At 32.7% G+C, this 19,969-nt stretch overlaps 1 protein-coding gene across 3 annotated transcripts in view; it reads left to right on the forward strand.

The window, feature by feature from the left end:
• Positions 1-2,454: 2,454 nt before the first annotated feature.
• The window catches only part of ttk (ttk protein kinase), a 33,000-nt gene continuing 15,485 nt past the window's right edge, over positions 2,455-19,969 (forward strand). For 2 of the 3 annotated variants that reach the window (XM_056476187.1, XM_056476189.1), the window contains exons 1-15: positions 2,455-2,530; positions 4,921-5,017; positions 5,203-5,425; positions 7,074-7,180; positions 7,276-7,419; positions 9,917-9,998; positions 11,609-11,675; positions 12,620-12,729; positions 13,601-13,694; positions 13,812-13,917; positions 15,313-15,532; positions 16,096-16,202; positions 17,238-17,381; positions 19,251-19,393; positions 19,495-19,625. In XM_056476187.1, the coding sequence (XP_056332162.1) occupies positions 4,930-5,017; positions 5,203-5,425; positions 7,074-7,180; positions 7,276-7,419; positions 9,917-9,998; positions 11,609-11,675; positions 12,620-12,729; positions 13,601-13,694; positions 13,812-13,917; positions 15,313-15,532; positions 16,096-16,202; positions 17,238-17,381; positions 19,251-19,393; positions 19,495-19,625 (1,766 nt within the window). In that variant the 5' untranslated portion in view covers positions 2,455-2,530; positions 4,921-4,929. The remainder of the gene's footprint in view (positions 2,531-4,920; positions 5,018-5,202; positions 5,426-7,073; positions 7,181-7,275; positions 7,420-9,916; positions 9,999-11,608; positions 11,676-12,619; positions 12,730-13,600; positions 13,695-13,811; positions 13,918-15,312; positions 15,533-16,095; positions 16,203-17,237; positions 17,382-19,250; positions 19,394-19,494; positions 19,626-19,969) is intronic. The other variant, XM_056476188.1, reaches the window with a different exon arrangement.

Below are 19,969 nucleotides of genomic sequence, written 5' to 3' on the forward strand. Positions count from 1 at the left end.
TGTTTGTGTTGTATTTGTATTTATTTATTTTTACAAAACTATGACATTTTATCTACATGACAATTATTTACATATTTAAGTAACATGCAATCATGTGTAAAATAAATATTAATATTACTAATATAAACAATATTTTTTGATGATTTTTAATGAATATCTTTAACAAATGTATATGGTTTCTGCTTTGTGAATAATATTATAAGATTTTATGTAAAAACACAAAATAATTACATAAGTGGATGATGATGCAATGTACTGAACAATAAATATTAGCGTAGCATTAAATACGTCATTAATATTACTTTTTCTACTCTTACTATCAAAAATCCCTCATTCAGCTATTATTTGAGTAATGTTTGCACTGATTTAAATAACACACAATCCATGTACAAAATAAATCCTAATTTTAGTAATATAAACAATAATTTTTGATGACAGTTTCAAGATTCAAGATTTGATTAAAAAAAAACTGTATAGCGAATAAATAGATGCATACACTCATAAATAATACATGATTAAAAAGTTAAAAGGCAGTTACGTAGTTTCTTGTTTTAATATAAATATCAGGCTTGTAGCCAGCCTAGTGAAGAGTGTTTCTTTTTTCTTAAAAAGTGGACCTTTTGCAGTTATTCACCTCATTTTCTATTTGATTATGAGGTTTAAATACTGCATTTTAAGCACTTTTTTTTGCTGCAGTAGCTTGACGCATGTGTCAAAAAACATTTCCTGAAGATTTAGAATAAAGAAATACAATAATACATACAACACTTATTTTAAAAATACACATTTATTAAATTATATATCATTAGAAAAATAGGAATCTGTTTTTAAATTCTGTGTCCCAAATTCTGTATCGACAGCTAACACAGGATTCCGCTTGGTCTTTTTCTATAGGTTATTTTCACAATTCTTTATGGCATAGCCGTCAAAATAGGACAAATGAGCACATATATGGGGCAAATTCTGGACCTTTGTCAGTGAGGGGTGGGTCTTTCAAAGCACCCGAACCTCCCTGTGTGTGTGTGTGTGTATATATATATATATATATATTGATTTAACAGTACTATGAATCATAAAAATGATGTAAATAAACATTAATAAAGCTAAATATTATATATTTACGGTATAGGGTATGTACATATTATGCATGTATGTATGTATGTATATATATTTATATATATATATATATATATACATATATATATATATATTTAGCTCTATTAATGTTTATTTACATAATTTTTATGATTCATGGTACTGTTAAATCAACCTTATATAATTTTTTTTTATCAATATGATTAGTTTTCTTGTCATTTTCATGTCATATGTAGGGCCAGACAGAATCTGTGGCCATTTTTTGCTATTTCTGCTGAGAATTTTGTTAAACATTTCGTAACTAAAAACTGAATATATATATATATATATAATTATTATTATTATTATTATTTTTTTTAACTTATATTCAATGTTTGCAATGCAAATCCATCTAGATCCACTTATTTGGAAAACAAAACAAGCCTATCAAATAATATATCTACTAAAAGAGAGAAAATATCACTATACAAACAGTATTGTAAACAAACCAAATGAACACTTTCATATTAGTCAATATTATTACTGAAATTAATTTAAAAACTGAATAAATATAAATTTACACACATTTACACAAGTATAAAATAGACTCGATGGGCTTAAATTCGTGCAGATTCCAAGTGGTCATATGTCATATTTATTATAGTCAAGTTTGAAAAACCTTTGTGTTCCTTTAAACATAATATTGACCTTCAAATATAACCTTTCATAATGTAAATTCCACACATCTGTAAATTTACTTAATATTTTGTATTTATAAAGTATCTCTTCAGCACATCTCTACAAAAAATCCACGATGAAAAACGTACACAAAAGCATTATATGCAACTAGTCTAAAATATTGTAGTACATTTTTTACATGATAACATTCATTCGTTCGTTTTTCTTCAGCTTAGTACCTTTATCCATCATGGGTCGCCACAGTGGAATGAACCGCCAACTTATCCAGCATATGTTTTACACAGCGGATGCCCTTCCAGCTGCAACCCAGTATTGGGAAACACCCATACACACTCATACACTACAGCCAGTTTAGCTTATTCAATTCACCTATAGTGTATGTCGACTGTGGGGGAAACCGAAGATCCCGGAGGAAACCCACGCCAAGACGGGGAGAACATGCAAACTCCACACAGAAATGCCCACTGACCCAGCTAGGTCTCGAACCAGCGACCTTCTTGCTATGAGGAGACTGCTAACCACTGAAACATCTTGTTATAGACCTCAAATACGCTGTTTTCCAAACCAATCACCATATCGAGGGAAGAATGAAAGTATGACATTACGCCAAGCCCCGCCCTTCCTGAATGCGAGGTGGTCACGTGAAATACAAACTGACCAGTAGGAGCGCGCGCTTTTGGGAAGTGGCGAATTTTGAATAGGGCTGTTGAAACAAAACATTCAAGCAGTCAAATTCGCCGCACTTCTTCGTCTCAATGTAAGTATGCTGTTAAACTCTTTATAATATTGCTTGGGATGTAAAAGGTGCAGTTCAGCGCTTAGTAGACACTCGCTCGATAATAAAACACGATTGTCAACGAGAAATGACCTGCTGTAAACCGAGTTAACGTTAGCTAGTCGGATAGCTAACGTTTGTAAACACCAAAGTGGGTTTTTTGTGCTGTTCACAATGATTGCAAGTGAAATATATTGATGATAAACAACAAATCTGATGTGTTTCATGGCTTACTAATGCGTTTTATTAATCAGTTCAGAAACCGAAAGAGCCCCATATATAGGATGACGGATGTTTTATTCTAGTCTTACTGTGTGATGTCATCCGAATGCCTATACTTGAAAGAGACATGAGTGTTTTGGCTTTGTGTAATTATCTTAAAGAATAGAGGTAAAGTTGGTTTAATATCCGCACATTCGTTCATTTAGCAGTCTCTATATTGTTTACCATGTTACTTTGAATATTCGATCGGAATTAGCATGCAAGTATGACTTCTAAATAACATTAACACTATCTAATTGACTGTGAACAATGTTGTACTTTGATAGTCATTGGCTGCTAATATGATTTCCCAATTTAGAATTTGCAAAGAATACTTTCCTGAAATTATATTATTAAGCATAATTTCCGAATATAAAACCAACTTTACCTCTATTCTTTAATTGAGGTAAATCTGGTTTCATATTCACACACATTTAGACTTTCTCCTTAATATAATTTCAGAAAAGTATTCTTTGGAAATGTTAAACGGTGAAATCAAATTAGCTGCCAGTGACTGTCAAAGTACAACATTGTTCACACAGTCAAATAAATAGTGTTGATGTTCTTTTGAAGTTATACTTGCATGTGATTTCAGACCCAATTTTCAAAATACCATGGTAAACAATATAGGGAGCATGTCACAAGTTGTCACTCAATATAAAAACAACTTTACCTCAATTAAAAGTCCTCCAAGATGTTAATGTATCCAGTTTAATTAGAAGCACAACAACGTTCATAATTATTCATTCATACTGGGGCTTACAAGCTTGACAACTGTTTAATACAAATAATAGTAACAGTTTGGTCTGATATTTAAATAAATGCATCTATTATGCTTAAATGAAGATGTAACATTTTCTCCACATATATTTTGACATTTTGTTCTCACAAAAGTTATTAGAAATATAAAAAAGCGGACTGTTTAGATGCATGTAAACAGGGCTGCACAATACTGGAAAAAGCATTGCAATCTATTATTCCTGACATGAAAAAACTGACATTGCGATATTTAGTTTTCCTGCAATTTATATATTGCGATATGAATGTAATTTCACAAGATTGTTGTTCTATCTATCTATCTATCTATCTATCTATCTATCTATCTATCTATCTATCTATCTATCTATCTATCTATCTATCTATCTATCTGTCTGTCTGTCTGTCTGTCTGTCTGTCTGTCTGTCTGTCTGTCTGTCTGTTGTTCTATCTATCTATCTGTCTGTCTGTCTGTCTGTCTGTCTGTTGTTCTATCTATCTGTCTGTTGTTCTATCTATCTGTCTGTCTGTTGTTCTATTTATCCATCCATCCATCCATCCATTGTTCTGTCTGTCTGTCTGTCTGTCTGTCTGTCTGTCTATCATTCCATCCATCCATCCATCCATCCATCCATCCATCCATCTATTTATCTATCTATCCATCAAATCGCGATTAAAAAAATGTACATCAATAACAGTGATAAGCTCTGGACTTTTTTTTTTACTCTATATTGATCTAAGAGCTAATCACACAGCAAAAATGGGAATTTACAATGGGAGTCTAAAAATGTGTTGATATTAAAGATATACCGAATGTTTGGCCACTGAAAATTTATCGTCTCAAAACGTTTACCATTTAATGGACCCTCAAATTTTTGTGGCTTCAATTATTGTTGGGGGGCTCTTTTAAATCTGGAAGCATGAACAACTAGTATCGAAATATAAATCATTATCGTTCAATATGGAAAATAATTATCGAGATCGAGAGCATATTTGCCATATCGCCCAGGCCCTATATAATGCACAAAACCACTAGGGTATTGACGCTGACCCTATTATTTTTTAATCTCATATATTGTCTCTTTTAAATCAGTTATCCCTGTAGCTGAGGAGAAAGATCAAAACGGATGAACTAAACACCACCATGGTTATTAAACGATGTATTTCACGACACCACTAAATAAACAACATTGCACAATTTAAAACAATATATATTTTGAAATACATTTTAAATATATGCTTTATTGAATATATTTTTAACATTTTGTTCATACAAAATATATTTTCATATTACTCAGTTTTAATTTCTGGCGTCTTCTTTTTGAACTTGTCTTGATGTGTGTTTTGTGTTACAGTTTGTAGAGATGGATGAAGAAGAGAGCACAGAGCGGCAGATGCAGATTGCCATGCTGTGCCAAAAATTGGCAATGATGAAGCAATTGTTCAATGAAGGTAATCAATTTATTAATCAGTATATTTTCAGAATTCCTGGACATTTATTTATGATGTACCAAGAAATGATGTCTGATTGTAAAGTATTGACATGAAATAACCATAAATTGCTGATGTGACAATAAATAATCGATTAAATAATCCTTCGCAAGTAGAAAAGTCAAGCAAGTTTTTCTTCCATACAGATGACACAGATTATATAAATCAGGCAATTAGCTCAAACTCACCGGACACCTGCCGGACATTTCTGAGCAATCTGGAGAAGAAAGGCAATCCTCAAGCAGACCCCAGCCTGCTCAGCAAGCTCATGGACAGCTACACGAGGGTCTTTTCCAGTATGCCATTGGGCAAGTACAGTCAGAACGAGAGCTACGCCAAGATGCTGGTCAGATTTGCAGAATTAAAAGCGTAAGTCACTTCCATTTCCTGTTTGACTTGCTTTTGCAATCATTTATAACATCTGTTACCATTCTTAAGTGTATAAAGTGTTATTCAGCTTTTTTTTTCTGTACTATAACATGTAGAATTAATACACATTTTGACCATCTCTCGTTTGGACCATCTGACTTATTAAAGACATCTAAACAAAATTTTTATACCTCGAGCACGTTGATTGATGTTTTGATAATGCATTCCCGGCAGTGTTTTAAGTTTTTATCAAAATTTGAACTGGGAAGTCATGACGTAATGTTGACATAATGTTGTTAATTGTACTTTTTGTTTATTTATATGTTTGTATGTATGTTTGGTTGTTTATTTATTTAGAAACAACATCCATCCATCCTTCAATATATCCATCCATCCTTCAATAATTCTATCTATCCATCCATCCATCCTTCAATATGTCCATCCATCCTTCAATGTCCATTCATTCATCCATCCATCCTTCAATATGTTAATTTATTCATCCATCCATCCCTCAATATATCCATCTCTCCGTCTATCCTTCAATATCCATCCATCCTTTAATATATCCATCCTCCATCCATCAATTCTTCAATATATCCATCCATCCGTCCATCCTCCAATATCCATCCATCTTTAATATATCCATCCACCCATCCATCCTTCAATATATCCATCCATCCTTCAATATATATATCCATCCATCAATCCATCCTTCAATATATCCATTCATCCATCCTTCAGTATATTCATCCATTCATCCATCCTTCAGTATATCCATTCATCTATCCATAAATATATCAATATCCATCCATCATCAGTATAGCCATCCATCCATCCTTCAATAAATCCATCATCCATCCTTAAATGTATCCGTCCATCCATCTATTCTTCAATATTCATCCATCCTTCAACATAGACATCCATCCATCCGTCAATATAGCCATCCGTCCATCCTCCAATATCCATCCATCCTTCAATATATCCAACCATCCTCCAATGTCTATTCATTTATCCATCATCCCTAAATATGTCCATGCATTCATCCATCCTTCAATATGTCCATCCATCCTTCAATATGTCCATCCACCCATTCATCCTTCAATATATCCATCCATCCTTCAATATATCTATCCATCCATCCGTCCTTCAATATATCCATCCATCCGTCCTTCAGTATATTCGTCCATTCATCCATCCTTCAGTATATCCATTCATCTATCCATAAATATATCAATATATCCATCCATCATCAGTATAGCCATCCATCCATCCTTCAATATATCCATCATTTATCCTTAAATGTATCCGTCCATCCATCTATCCTTCAATATCCATCCATCCTTCAATATAGACATCCATCCATCCTTCAATATAGACATCCATCCATCCTTCAATATATCCAACCATCCTTCAATGTCTATTCATTTATCCATCCATCCTTTAAAATGTCCATGCATTCATCCATCCATCCTTCAATATATCCATCCAACATTCAAATACCCATTCATCCGTCCATCCTTCAAATATCCATCCTTCCATATATCCGTCCTTCTGTCCTTCAATATATCCATCATAATGTTTGTTTATTTTTTAAATGATTTTATAATGTTTTTATGTATTTTTTAATGTAATCTTTTATTTTCAACAGCATCCAGGATGTAAATGATGCGCAGACTAGTTTCGATATAGCGAGGTCCCACTGCAAAGATTTTGCCTTTGTTCACGTCGCTTATGCTCAGTTTGAGCTTTTGCAAGGTAAGCTGATCTATAGTTTCTAAGTTATAGTTGCCTCTTACAGAAATGTTTACTCAAGAACACATGATCATCAGTTTTTCTAATTTTCTCCACAGGCAACATGAAGAAATGCACTCTGATTCTTCAGAAGGCATTTGAAATGAATGCTAAGCCCAGACACATTCTAGAGGCTGCAGTGCGCAATCTGAAGACCGGGAAACGCCAGCTTCTCTCGCATGAAGATAAGGAGAACATATCAGGTCAGTTTACATACTCTATCAACTGCTTTTATGCTGATTTTGAGTAGGGTTGCAAAATTCCAGGAATTTCAAGTCTAGAAACTTTTCAAGGGAATTAACCGGAATATAAGGGATTTCAGGGTGAATACATGGAAATTAATGGGAATAAACTGTGATTTTTGTGAAGTAACCATCAATTTGTTTGAATGAAAATTGGTTTTGACCCTAACACGTGACTCTTCTCACTGGGTTCCCTCCGCATTTGCCATAGACACACATAAACAACATGGCAGCGAGCAGATGAAGAACCCGGAGAAATGTTGCGCTCTTTGAAATGAAAAAAATAAAAACAGACGCACAAACACACAAGCCAAAAAAAAGGCCTAATTCAGGGCTCGCAGTCACAAATTCACTGCATTTGAAATGCCTTTTGAATTGTGCGCCACACTATGCATTTCTTATGGTGAGAAGTAATGGAGAAGACAATAATGAAGAAGACACGCATATGACAGGAACTGTTACCAATCTAATGTAGGAATCCAACAGTGCCGTTTCCGGATAAGTTATGTAATGCAGCCGCAAAGAAGTAATTACTGTAAAAATCAATAAATGCAGAGACCCTACACAAATAAAAGCAATAAAATGCTACCCACTAGCCTAATGCGAGTCATTTGTATGAACTGAGTTAGGGTTGGGCAATATGGACTTTTAAAAGATCTTTTTTTGTGTGAAAAAAATTATAATTTGTTATTAACTTGTATATCCTTTTCATAATTAATTATAGGATAAAAATGCTGAAGAAAAAAAATCTGTCATAAGACTTTAATAATAATAATAATAATAATAAGAAGAAGAATAATATATCTTAAAAAAACTGGAAAACCCCCTAAATTCCAGAGTTAAAAGAATGGATCAATTTAATAACTAAAACAGCTTCGTATGAAGGTTTACTTTACAAATGACATAATAAGGACAAAGCAGGGGTCCCTGTATGTATCCCAGACTTTAGGTCTTATGTGTCGATGTCTTGTAACACAATTTAAAATTACTCAACAGGTTTTCTTTATTGTATTTTTTTTCCATAGTAACCACAGCATATATCCTGGCTTTACATTTAGTATGCCTACAAGTGATCATTTGTAATATGTGTTTGTATTATTTTGTCATGAACCAGAAGAAAATAATAGTATAAATTAAACCATTTTTTACAATTACAGTGAAAGTAAACTCTTATGATTGTTAAAGGCAGCTTTTTCAAGATGATTAAGTTTATTTGTTCTTTTCTATAAACATACATTCAGAGGTTGATTTTAATCTTGTGTTATATCAGTTCATATTAATGACACACATTAGGCTAGTGGGTTGCATTTTGCTGCTGTTGTTTCAGTGGGGTCTCTGCATCTGGTAGATTAGTCTAGTGCACTGAGTGAGTGTTGATTTTTACAGTAATGAGCGTCTTTGCGGCTGCGTCACGTGATTTATTTGGAAACACCAACGTTGAGTTCCTACATTAGATCGATAACAGTTCCTGTCATATGCGCATCTTCTTCATTAATTGTATCATCCATTACATCTTACCCTATGAAATACATGGTGTGGCACGCAAGTTCAAATGCTGAGCCATGAATTATACAGGTTTTTTTTTTTTTTTTTGGCTTGTTTGTTTGTTTGCGTCTGTTTTTTATTTTTTCAACTTTACCTTCTCTGAGTTCTTCATCTGCTGGCTGCATGTTGTGTGGGGGAACTACGGGAGCCCAGACGGGAGCGTCACATGTTAGGGTGAAAACCGATTTTCATTCAAACTAATTGATTTGAACTTCACACCCAAGTTGATCAATAAAATCGATTTATCGCCCAGCCCTTCTCTGAATGCATGTTCATAGAAAAGAACTGATAAAATAAATAATCTTAAAAAAGGTCTCCTTTTTAACAATCATATGAGTTTACTTTCTGGTTTAATTTATATTTTACATTTATTATTATTATTAAAGTATTGTATGCAATTATAAACAGAGCTTGTGAAATTTGATCTTTAAAAGGCAGCTTTTTTTCTTCAGCATTTTTATATCCTATAGTTAATTAGAATTATGATAAGGTTAGATAGGTTAATAACCTTTTAACTCGATTTAAATCGTAAAACGTGAAAAAAAGAGGATTTTGTAAAAAGGCCATATTGCCCACCCTAGTGGAAATCAGTGGGGCCAAAACAGCCACTAACATCACGAAAGGGTAGTCAATATGAACAATACACTAAAATACCACCATCTGAAGAAGAATGTTGTAGTTTTATTATTATTATTATTATTATTATTATTATTATTATTATTATTATTATTATTATTATTATTATTATTATTTTATTTATTTATTTATTGATTTTTTTATTTTTTTTTTATTTAACCCATTATTTGATCAAAATAAGTAATAGTAAATAATAATAGTTTTTCATACTCTGTAATGTATGCTACTGCTTTCAGTGAATCAGTGGTATCTTAAACGTTCTGTTAATCATCTCTAGTATCTACACTGGACCACACACAAGGCTCCAGAAGATCAGATGGGACGTGTGAACTGAAGCCCAGCAGCACGTTTCTCCACAGGTATGATTTGTTTATGTGAACATAAATGCTATAACTCATAATTTTGTTGACCATGACCCTAAATTAAGCAGCATAGTGAATATGTAAATGTTCATATTAATATATAGCTATTATATGGGCTGCATAATAAATTATATCATAATCATATTTACTTTATAATCCTCATAAGGGCACATTCTTTTATGGGTACTGTTTTAAGGGTACTTTTAAGGGTTACATTGCCTGAAAGCTGAATAAATAAGCTTTCCACTGATGTATTGTTTGTTGGGATTGAATTCAATATTTAGTTGAGATACAAATGTTTAGAAATCTGGAATCTGAGGGTTAAAAATAAATCAAAATATTGAGGAAATCACCTCACCCAAAGTGATCTAATTTAAATGTTTAGCAATGTATATTATCAAAAAATTAAGCTTTGATTACATTTTCAGTTGGAAATTTATATAATATCTTTATGGAGCTTGAGCTTTGTATTCAAATTATTAAGTTTAATGAGCTTTTTATTAAAATGATTGAAAATTTGGCATCTGAGGATTAAAAAACTTCAAAATATTGAGAAAATCTCACTTTAAAAGCGATCCAAAATAAATGCTTAGCAATCAATATTACTTTTCAAAAATTGGGTTTTCATATATATTTTCTGTAGGAAATTGATCTTCTTGGAGCATGAGCTTTATATTCAAATGTTTTTGGCATTAAAATATGAATAATTTTGAAGCATATAATGTATTTCTGCCTATTGCAAAACACACACTCATGCAACACAAGACAAAATGAAAATTTTCCTGGAGGCCATTTATAAAAAAGAAATGTTATATTTTTATTTGACTCATGTCATAGTTTAACAATTCTGCTCAAATGGCAAAGTAAATGTTTAAAATGGACAATAATAATAACTTAATAGTGAATCATGTCTAGAAGGTTTGAGTATGATAATGTGTGGTCTTTGCTTATTGTATCCAGATCTTCTTAGAAATGTTTGTGTTTTAAATAAATGCTTTCACAAAAATCTGAAGTTGTGCTTGCTAACATTAGTTAGTGTACACTGAGTTAACAATAGCTAACAATCAATGACTGTATTTTCATTTTTACATGATATATTTAACATGATTATTCATGTTAGTAAACAGTAACCACCACTAACTAATAGAACCTTATTGTAAAGTGTTTTTTTAAATATTATTATTAATATTATATATAATTAATATTAATATAATATTAATATTATATTACAATAGAAAACAGTACATTTTTGCAATTTTAGTAGCACTATTGGTAACACTTTAAAACAATGGTCCATTAGTTAATGTATTTACAACATGAACAAACAATTAATAATACATTTATTATATCTTTGTTAGCTTTTATTTAAGTTAAATAACTCAGGATGCGTTAACTAATGTTAACAAGAACAGCTTTGTATTTTAATAAAGCATTAGTAAATGTTGAACTATGATTAATCAATGCTTTACAAGATAATTCATACTTAGTTAATGGATCATTAGTGTTGTCTATTTATTTTTTATTGTATTGCCTTTGCCTTGGTGAGCATAAATTCTTGATATAATGTGAAAGAACTGACAACATTAACATACTTTTTTTTGTTTCAGCAGTGATCAGAAGTTCAGTCCTCAAGAGGAGAACGTGCCCATGTACCAGCACAGAAGAACAGCCATGGTACGATATGATAGAGCTTAGATCGAGCCCAAAAAATTAAACCCGACCCTACCCGAGCCTGTGCACCTTGTGTCTCAGCTCAACCCGTTCTGACACGTTAACTGTAATTAAGCTCGAGCCTGATTTTCATTTATTCATTCATTTTCTTTTCGGTTTAGTCCCTTTATTAATCTGGGGTCGCCACAGCAGAATGAACCGCCAACTTATTCAGCATATGTTTTATGCAGCGGATGCCCTTTCAGCTGCAACCCATCTCTGGGCCCTCAAGCCTGATGTAAACCTGACTATTTTTTAAAACGTGGGATGTTATAACAAACGTTCTCAGCTACAATTTTGAGTTGTTTGTTTTGAACGACAGAAATTAGTTTACATTTAGCTTACCTTGCTCTTAGGGCTATGCTTGAAGAAGTGACAAAAGAGGACATTTAAGGCTGACCATCATCCTGTTTAAGCATTACCCATATCTTTCTATGAAAAGTGAAAGTAGCATCAAAGAGCTGATCTTAAATGTGATCTAGTTCTCTATGGTTTCGCTTTATTTTGGCTTGAAACCGATTGGTCAGTCCGAAAGTAGATAATTTGGGATTTGGGTGTGTTTTTGAACGGACAAATACACTTAATAATATGTAAACGTGTCCGTCCTGGTGTCTTTTATTATTTAAACACAAATAATTTTGTCTTAAATAAGCACAAACAGTACAAAAGTAATTGAATGCTTTCATTATAGATTTGTCTATAGCTCTCCACCCAATTAGGCTAATTAAGTAATGACTGAAAAAAACACAAATGCATGATCACGGCTCATATCCGAAGATAGCGGCAGGAAATATCAGGTCAAGTCTGGGCTCGGACAGAGAATCTAAACTCTATGATATGAGGAACAACTTCCTGAAACTGACTCAGAAAGTGTAATTATTTCTTCTAACTTCTGTTCCTTCCTACAGGCTGAAAGAGTTCCCATGGTGCCTCTGTCCATCCCTGAAAACGAGACCAGTGACACTGACTGTGCTCAAAAACCAGAAGCTCCTTTTACCTATAGCAACAGTTTCTCCAGGTGAGATATGTCTATTTCTGTGCTGTTTGTTCATAAGTCAGTATTATCCCACTACAAGTACAGTGCTCAGCATAAATGAGTACACCCCCTTTTCAGTATTAATATTATATCCATTTCTCAGTAGGGTTGTCATAATACTGGAATTCGATACCAATCGCTACTGATATTTTAAAAACGTCCATTTCCTGCTAACATTTGAGCGCTGTTGAGCGCGTTTTTAAACATCGCTGATTTGCCGTTGTTCACCTGCTCAACAGAAATGTCTGTGATTGGCCGTGAAGGTCATCAGTTCACCAAACTCACCACTGTTTACTGAGTGTAACCACAGATACAGGGACACTGGAGCATTTTAAAGCTGCAATTCATCAGTGGATTGCTTGTATGTCAGCTTATAGACAAACTAGCCGATCGATCAGCTGTAAAACATCATTTGGGAAGTATTTGAAAACGAAAAATAATTCACAGGAGGGTGAATACTTTTGAGTTCAACTATATATGCACAAATATATTTATGTGAAGCATCCTGTAGAAATAATAATTTAAAAGTGAGATCTGTGAGGGGTGTACTCATTCATGCTGAGCACTGTATGAATTTGTAAACCTGTTGAGTGTTTTATGTCTTCTCATTGCTTTGCATCTGTATTGTGTATATTTTCATGTTTATGGATGCCTATTTTTGAGAGATTATTGTACAGCATAATGGTTGAATGCTTATGTTTTTAATTGTACTTGATCAGTTTGTTTTGAGTTAATACTATCATGAGTGGTTATTAAAATATAGAGTTACATTTTTTTAATATGTTTACATTTGCACTAATATAAGCCAATTTCCTTGTTGTTCATCAAAATGTGTTGTGCTTTTTTCCTACAGACAAACAAGTGGTTCAAGTGTCCGCTCTGCATTTCCATTTTGCTCCTCAAAGAAGGGCACTCCAGATGGAGATTCCTACAGCTTAAACATAAAGGTAAAACGGTCCTGTAGACATCCTATAGATATAAACTCATGTGTATTTATTGTCACAGTATCTAATCACTAAATGAAGTGTGTCTATATAAAAAATAACGATTTTACTTTTATTCAGCCACCTGTTATCAGTCCAGATTACCTTCGGGAAGACGTTGAAGAGGGTCACACCATCACAGCACTCCTGCACAGAGCAGACAGAAGAGAAACAGCTAGAACAGAAGGTGAATTTATATATATATATATATATATATATATATATATATATATAATATTATTATAATTATTTACTTTTTTTTTTTACATTTCTAAACAGTCTTAATAGCTCGTTTATTTTATCTTTGTCATGATGACAGTAAATAATATTTGACTAGATATTTTTCAAGACACTTCTATACAGCTTAAAGTGACATTTAAAGGCTTAACTAGGTTAATTAGGTTAAGTAGGCAGATTATGGTAATTAGGCAAGTTATTGTAGAATGACCATTTGTTCTGCAGGCTTTCGAAAAACAAATTAGCTTAAAGGAGCTAATAATTTTAAAATAATTAAAAACTGCTTTTATTCAAGCCGAAATAAATATTATTAGACATACTGTGAACATTTGCTTGCTCTGTTAAAAATTTGGGAAATATTTAAAAAAAGTTAAAAAAAATTCAACGGGGGGCTAATAATTCTGACTTCAACTGTTTATATGCATGTTTGTTTTTATTTATTTGTTTTTATTTTATTTTTATTTGTTTGTTTTTGCTTGTTCGTTTGTTCTTTATTGGTTTGTTTTTATTAGTTTTTTATTTGTTTGTTATTTGTTTATTGTTTTTATCTTTTTATTGTGTGTTTTTTTATGTTTTAAATGATGTGAAAACAAAAAATTAAAATGTAGACAGTCAGCATAACACAGTGAGCATAAAAAGAAAATGCATGTTATAAACAGAATATAGGAAGTTAGAGGACATGATGATGATGATGATGATGATGATGATGATGATGATGATGATGATAATAATAATAACAGAAACAATAATATAAAGGGCGAGCTAGCTTGTTAAATTAAAGAGTAAATCAAGGAAAAATACACTGAAACAAATTCTGAAAAAGGACTTTACACCATAAAGTGCAAAAAAAGTGATACAGGTATTAGAGGTTAAAGGGAAAGTTCACCAAAAATAACTTTTCCTGTTAATTTACTCACACACTGGTCATCCTAATAAATAAATAAACAAATTGATGTGCAGAAAGATGTCTACGACAGCATTGCGACCTCATAAACCCAGATGTATTTTTTTTAGTCTCCAAACTTCGTTCACTGTAGACTTCGCTAAGCCAACTCTTTAAAGGCCAATGTCTCATTTTACATATTACATTTAAAGTTGTTCATGTTCATGCAGCTACATTACACACAAACTAAAGTTTAAAATATAATATCGTAGTGGACCACCTTTTTGAGTTTCTCCACAGTTTGGGCCCAAAGTCAAAGATTTGATCAGTTTAAAAGGAGAAGTTTAACAAAAATCCCTTTAATTGGTACAATGGCTTCAGTTTTTGTTGATTTTGCATACAAATCCAGACTTTAGCTTTCTTCAAGTGCATATCTAATGTTTGTTTGTCTTGATTTAATAGAAACCACTGACATCAACCAGATCATCAGCACAAACTCGACTGAAGGTTGCCAGACCTTCCTGAAATACCTCGAGAAGAGAGCAGACCCTCATTCAGACGCAGCGTTTCTCTCCAAACTCCTGGACTGCTACTCTAAAGTGTTCGCCAGGTTTCCTTTGGCAGAACATTGCAAAACTGAAAGCTATGCTCGAATGCTGGTTCGATATGCAGAGCTGAAAGGGTAAGTCAGGGGATGATCACACTAGCTAATTGGGATGGTACAGTGGCTCAGTGGTTAGCACTGTCGCCTAACAGCAAGAAGGTCGCAAGTTTGAGTCCCGGCTGTGTGTTCTCCCCATGTTCTCAGGGGGTTTCCGGGTTCCCCACTAGTCCAAAGACATGCGCTGAATTGGATGAACTAAACTATACTGGCCATAGTGTATGTGTGTGTGTGTGAATGCAAGAGTGTATGGGTGTTTCCCAGTGATGGGTTGCAGCTGGAAGGGCATCTGCTGCGTAAAACATATCCCGGAATAAATGGTGGTTCATTCCGCTGTGCTGACCTCTAATAAATCAGAGACTAAACCAAAGGAAAATAAATGAATGAATTGATAAATCTTATCTAACTTTTAATATAGTTTTTGTAAATGTTATTTATTTCTGGTTATATATTTGTTTGTGTATCATCTCTTATTGAAATAAGTTGTTCCTATGTAATGTTTTCATGTATATTGATCTTGCCATGAAATAGCCTAAAGTTGCTGATGTGGCAATAAAGAAATGAATTCTTTGCCGTCTCTACAGAATTGAAGATCCAGAAGATGCTGCAGATGATTTCAGTATTGCCAGGTCACACTGTAAAGCTTTTGCTTTTGTGCACATCGCACATGCTCAGTTTGAGCTCTCACGAGGTAATGCATGACGCATATACATACATACATACATACATACAGTGCTGAACATAAATGAGTACACCCCAATATCTTTATCCATATGGGTAATATATGTTGGTACATTTGAACAAAACGGATTTATTAAATGGATATATTTATTAAATTAATACTTTAGTTACAGAACATCTTTAGAAATAGACAAATAATGCATTTAAATTGGGAAAAAATATTGGGTAAATTACAAACTACAACATTTAAACAAAATAAAATGGGTTTTTGTTTCTCTTCAATTTAGCCTTTTTTAGGGGGAATTTTTTATTTTTCTGTAACATGCACTAGTTTTGAACCGTTATCATAAGTTATTTTGCTTGAAAAGCTCCAGATTTGGCTTCAGGACTCCCTATTCTAATGTATATGCACAAATATAAAATTGTAAAGCATCCTATAGAAAATATTAATCTAAATGAGAGAATGAGGGGTAAATGTGGGGTGTACTCGTATATATTAAGCACCATGTGTAAGAGATTATTAGTCTTACTGTGAACAGTTCAAATGTGCATGTTATTTTGTATTATTTACAAAATTTTCGCTTTAAAGCATTGTTTTTTCCAACATTGATTATTTTATTATTAATATGTTTTGTTTTTGTCCTCATAATGTTTATTTAAAATATCACACTCTTTTTTTTTTATTTATTTATTTATTTTATTTTTTTCTTTTTCTAGTAATCGTTTCAGTTTTCTGTCTGGTGACAAATGTGGTTCTGATAGTACTAGAACTATGTTAATTTCTTCAATATTCACTTTCTGAAAATACTGCTTCAAAACGATTGTAAATATGAGAAGTCTGTTTAAAAATGACAGCATTAAGGCTTTTGTAAATGACAATCTCATAATTATGGTGTTTGATCTTTTGATGTGACTTTTTTTTTTCATTTTTATTTTCCCTGTCAAGTGATTTCACAGGGTCTTTTTTCAAATTAAAATGCATGGTATTGAAGTCTGTCCAAAGCTCTAATAATAAAATGAATAATGTGTTTTTAAAATCTGTCAGGTAATTCTAGGAAGAGTGTTTCGATTCTTCAGAAAGCGCTGAGCTCCAACGCTCGACCAATTGAACTGCTGCAAACTGCCATCAGGAACCTGAAATCTGGGAAAACTCTTTTGCTTCCTGCTGAGCATCAGGAGAACTCTGAAGGTTCGTTACTCTTTTCTGATAAAACAATTATTTCTATTTAGTTTTTTCCCTCCACCATACATGGATTGCACTACTTGGTTGTCAGTTTGTTTGAAGTAGGCTTAAAGGCTTACCCACAATTCTGTGATCATTTACTCATGCTTTAGTTGTGCCAGTTTTGAATAACCATCTGTGTTCTGCTAAACACAAAGGAAGATGTTTAGAAGAATGCCAGTCAAAACTGATTCCCTCCCGAGATTGTTTTAGTGCTGACTTTCTTCCTAATATCTTTCTTTGTGTTCAGCAGAACAAACATGTTTATAAAGGACATTTTTTTTAGCATCCTTTAAGTTAATTCTGCTTTAAATAACTCATTTATTTCAGTATATTAGGATTATGCATATTTGCTAAAATCATATACTTTTGATACTTTTGATATTTTGGTTTATCTAAATTTTACCTCATGCAAAAACATCTGGATCCATTTGCCCAAATTAGTCGGACTTTGTATCATCACCATAAAGGGACTGTTCACGCCAAGATTGTACTCATTATTTACTCTTCCTCATGTGGTTATTAACCATTATGAGTTTCTTTATTCTGTTGAACACAAAAGAAGATATTTTGAAGAAAGTAAAACATTTTTATCCATTGACATTCATAGTAGGTAAAACAAAAACTATGGAGGTCAACAGCTTTCCAGCTTTCTTTTTTGCTATTGAACACTAACGTAAAGAATAAAGAACCTAATTCTGAGTAGGCCTGAAACGGTAATCAAAATATCGGCTTATCGCACAACACATGGACATGACCTCAATAATTTTTGGTGATACAAAATATATCGCCCCTACATAAACAATTCTAGCAACATTTTAGCTGATTGTGCAACATCTCTATCTCTACTGGAGGTGTCAGTGTTAGTATGGTAAAAACACACTGTAGTATTCACTATAAATTACTTCAGTATATTTATAGCTCTACAGTTGAAGTCAGGATTATTATTATTTTTTAAATATTTCCCAAATGATGTTTAACAGAGCAAGGAAATTTTCACAGTATGTCTGATAATATTTTTTCTTCTGGAGAAAGTCTTACTCGTTTTATTTCGGCTAGAATAAAAGCAGTTTTTAATTTTTTAAAATCCATTTTAAGGTCAATATTATTAGCCCCTTTAAGCTCTATATTTTTTCGATAGTCTACAGAACAAACCATTATTATACAATAACTTGCCTAATTACCCTAACCTGCCTAGTTAACCTAATTAACCTAGTTAAGCCTTTAAATGTCACTTTAAGCTGTAGAGAAGTGTCTTGAAAAATATCTAGTCAAATATTATTTACTGTCATCATGGCAAAGATAAAATAAATCAGTTATTAGAAATGAGTTATTAAAACTCTTGTGTTTAGAAATGTGTTAAAAAAATCTCTCTGTTAAACAGAAATTGGGAAAAAATAAACAGGGGGCGAATAATTCAGGGGGGCTAATAATTCAACTTCAACTTTAACTTACGAATAAAATAAGATGTGTTCTTTGGAAGAGTGTACTTGCGTTATGATGCTATTATATTGTCATTTTATAATGAGGGTCATAAAATGCTCTTAAAATGACAAGAATATTGTTTATCGCAGTATATTTTAGCTTAATGCCTCCTCAATAGTAAGTCACTTTGGACAAAAGCATCTGCTAAATGACTTAAATGTAAGGAGATTTTCTGAAGAAAGCCCAAACGTGTTTGCAATGTCAAGTGAGTTAATGATGATAATTTTAATGATAAAGTTTATCTCTTTAACTATTCACCTTTTGATACAACGCTTGTACATTTTTGTAATAAATGATGTCCTTTGACGTGTGTTCGGTTAGAGTAAAATACACTTGAATGTTTTGTTTCAGCTGACGATGTGGAAGCTCAAAATAATATAAAGAAAGAAGAAAATCCAGTGAAGGCTCCTGAGGATCATCACAAACCTTTTTCCAAGGAGACTTCATCAGAATGGAAGATTCCAGCTCTCATTACCAAACACACATCTCCTGAGGTCTGCTTTACTGCTCATTGTGTCTAATATTTGAATTGAAATTACAATGCAGATGCAGCTGGATCTGGTTATGCTCATTCTGTGTGTGCGTGTGTTTTCAGGATCGTAAAGCTCCAGCAGAGGCGTTTTCCTCTTCATCTTCCCATCATGCAATGCGAACGCCTGCACCTTTACGATTAAACCCCTCGCTCAGCTGTCAGACACCCAACTACAGACACTCAAATCCTAACAGGTGATGAGAGCTCGGATAAGCGCACCGATTAGACGTGAGGTCATGGAATTTCTGGAATATCAGGGATTGTTTTTTTGTTATTGTTTTATTTAACATAATATAATATTTCCATCACTTTTTTTTATTTTAAGTTGTCTTACAATTATTTTCTTTTATTACATTTTTTTTAAGTGTAGCCTATATTAGGTGGCATAAAGGGTCTCTGATGGAATAGAAAATACAGAATTATAAGCCCTCCTGTATATTTTTTCCCCTAATTTCTGAAATATTTTTCTACACATTTATAAACATTATAGCTTTAATAACTAATTTCTAATAAGTAATATATAAATAAACTAAAATAA

Source organism: Danio aesculapii, chromosome 16, assembly GCF_903798145.1.
Source record: "Danio aesculapii chromosome 16, fDanAes4.1, whole genome shotgun sequence".
Classification (NCBI taxonomy): domain Eukaryota; kingdom Metazoa; phylum Chordata; class Actinopteri; order Cypriniformes; family Danionidae; genus Danio; species Danio aesculapii.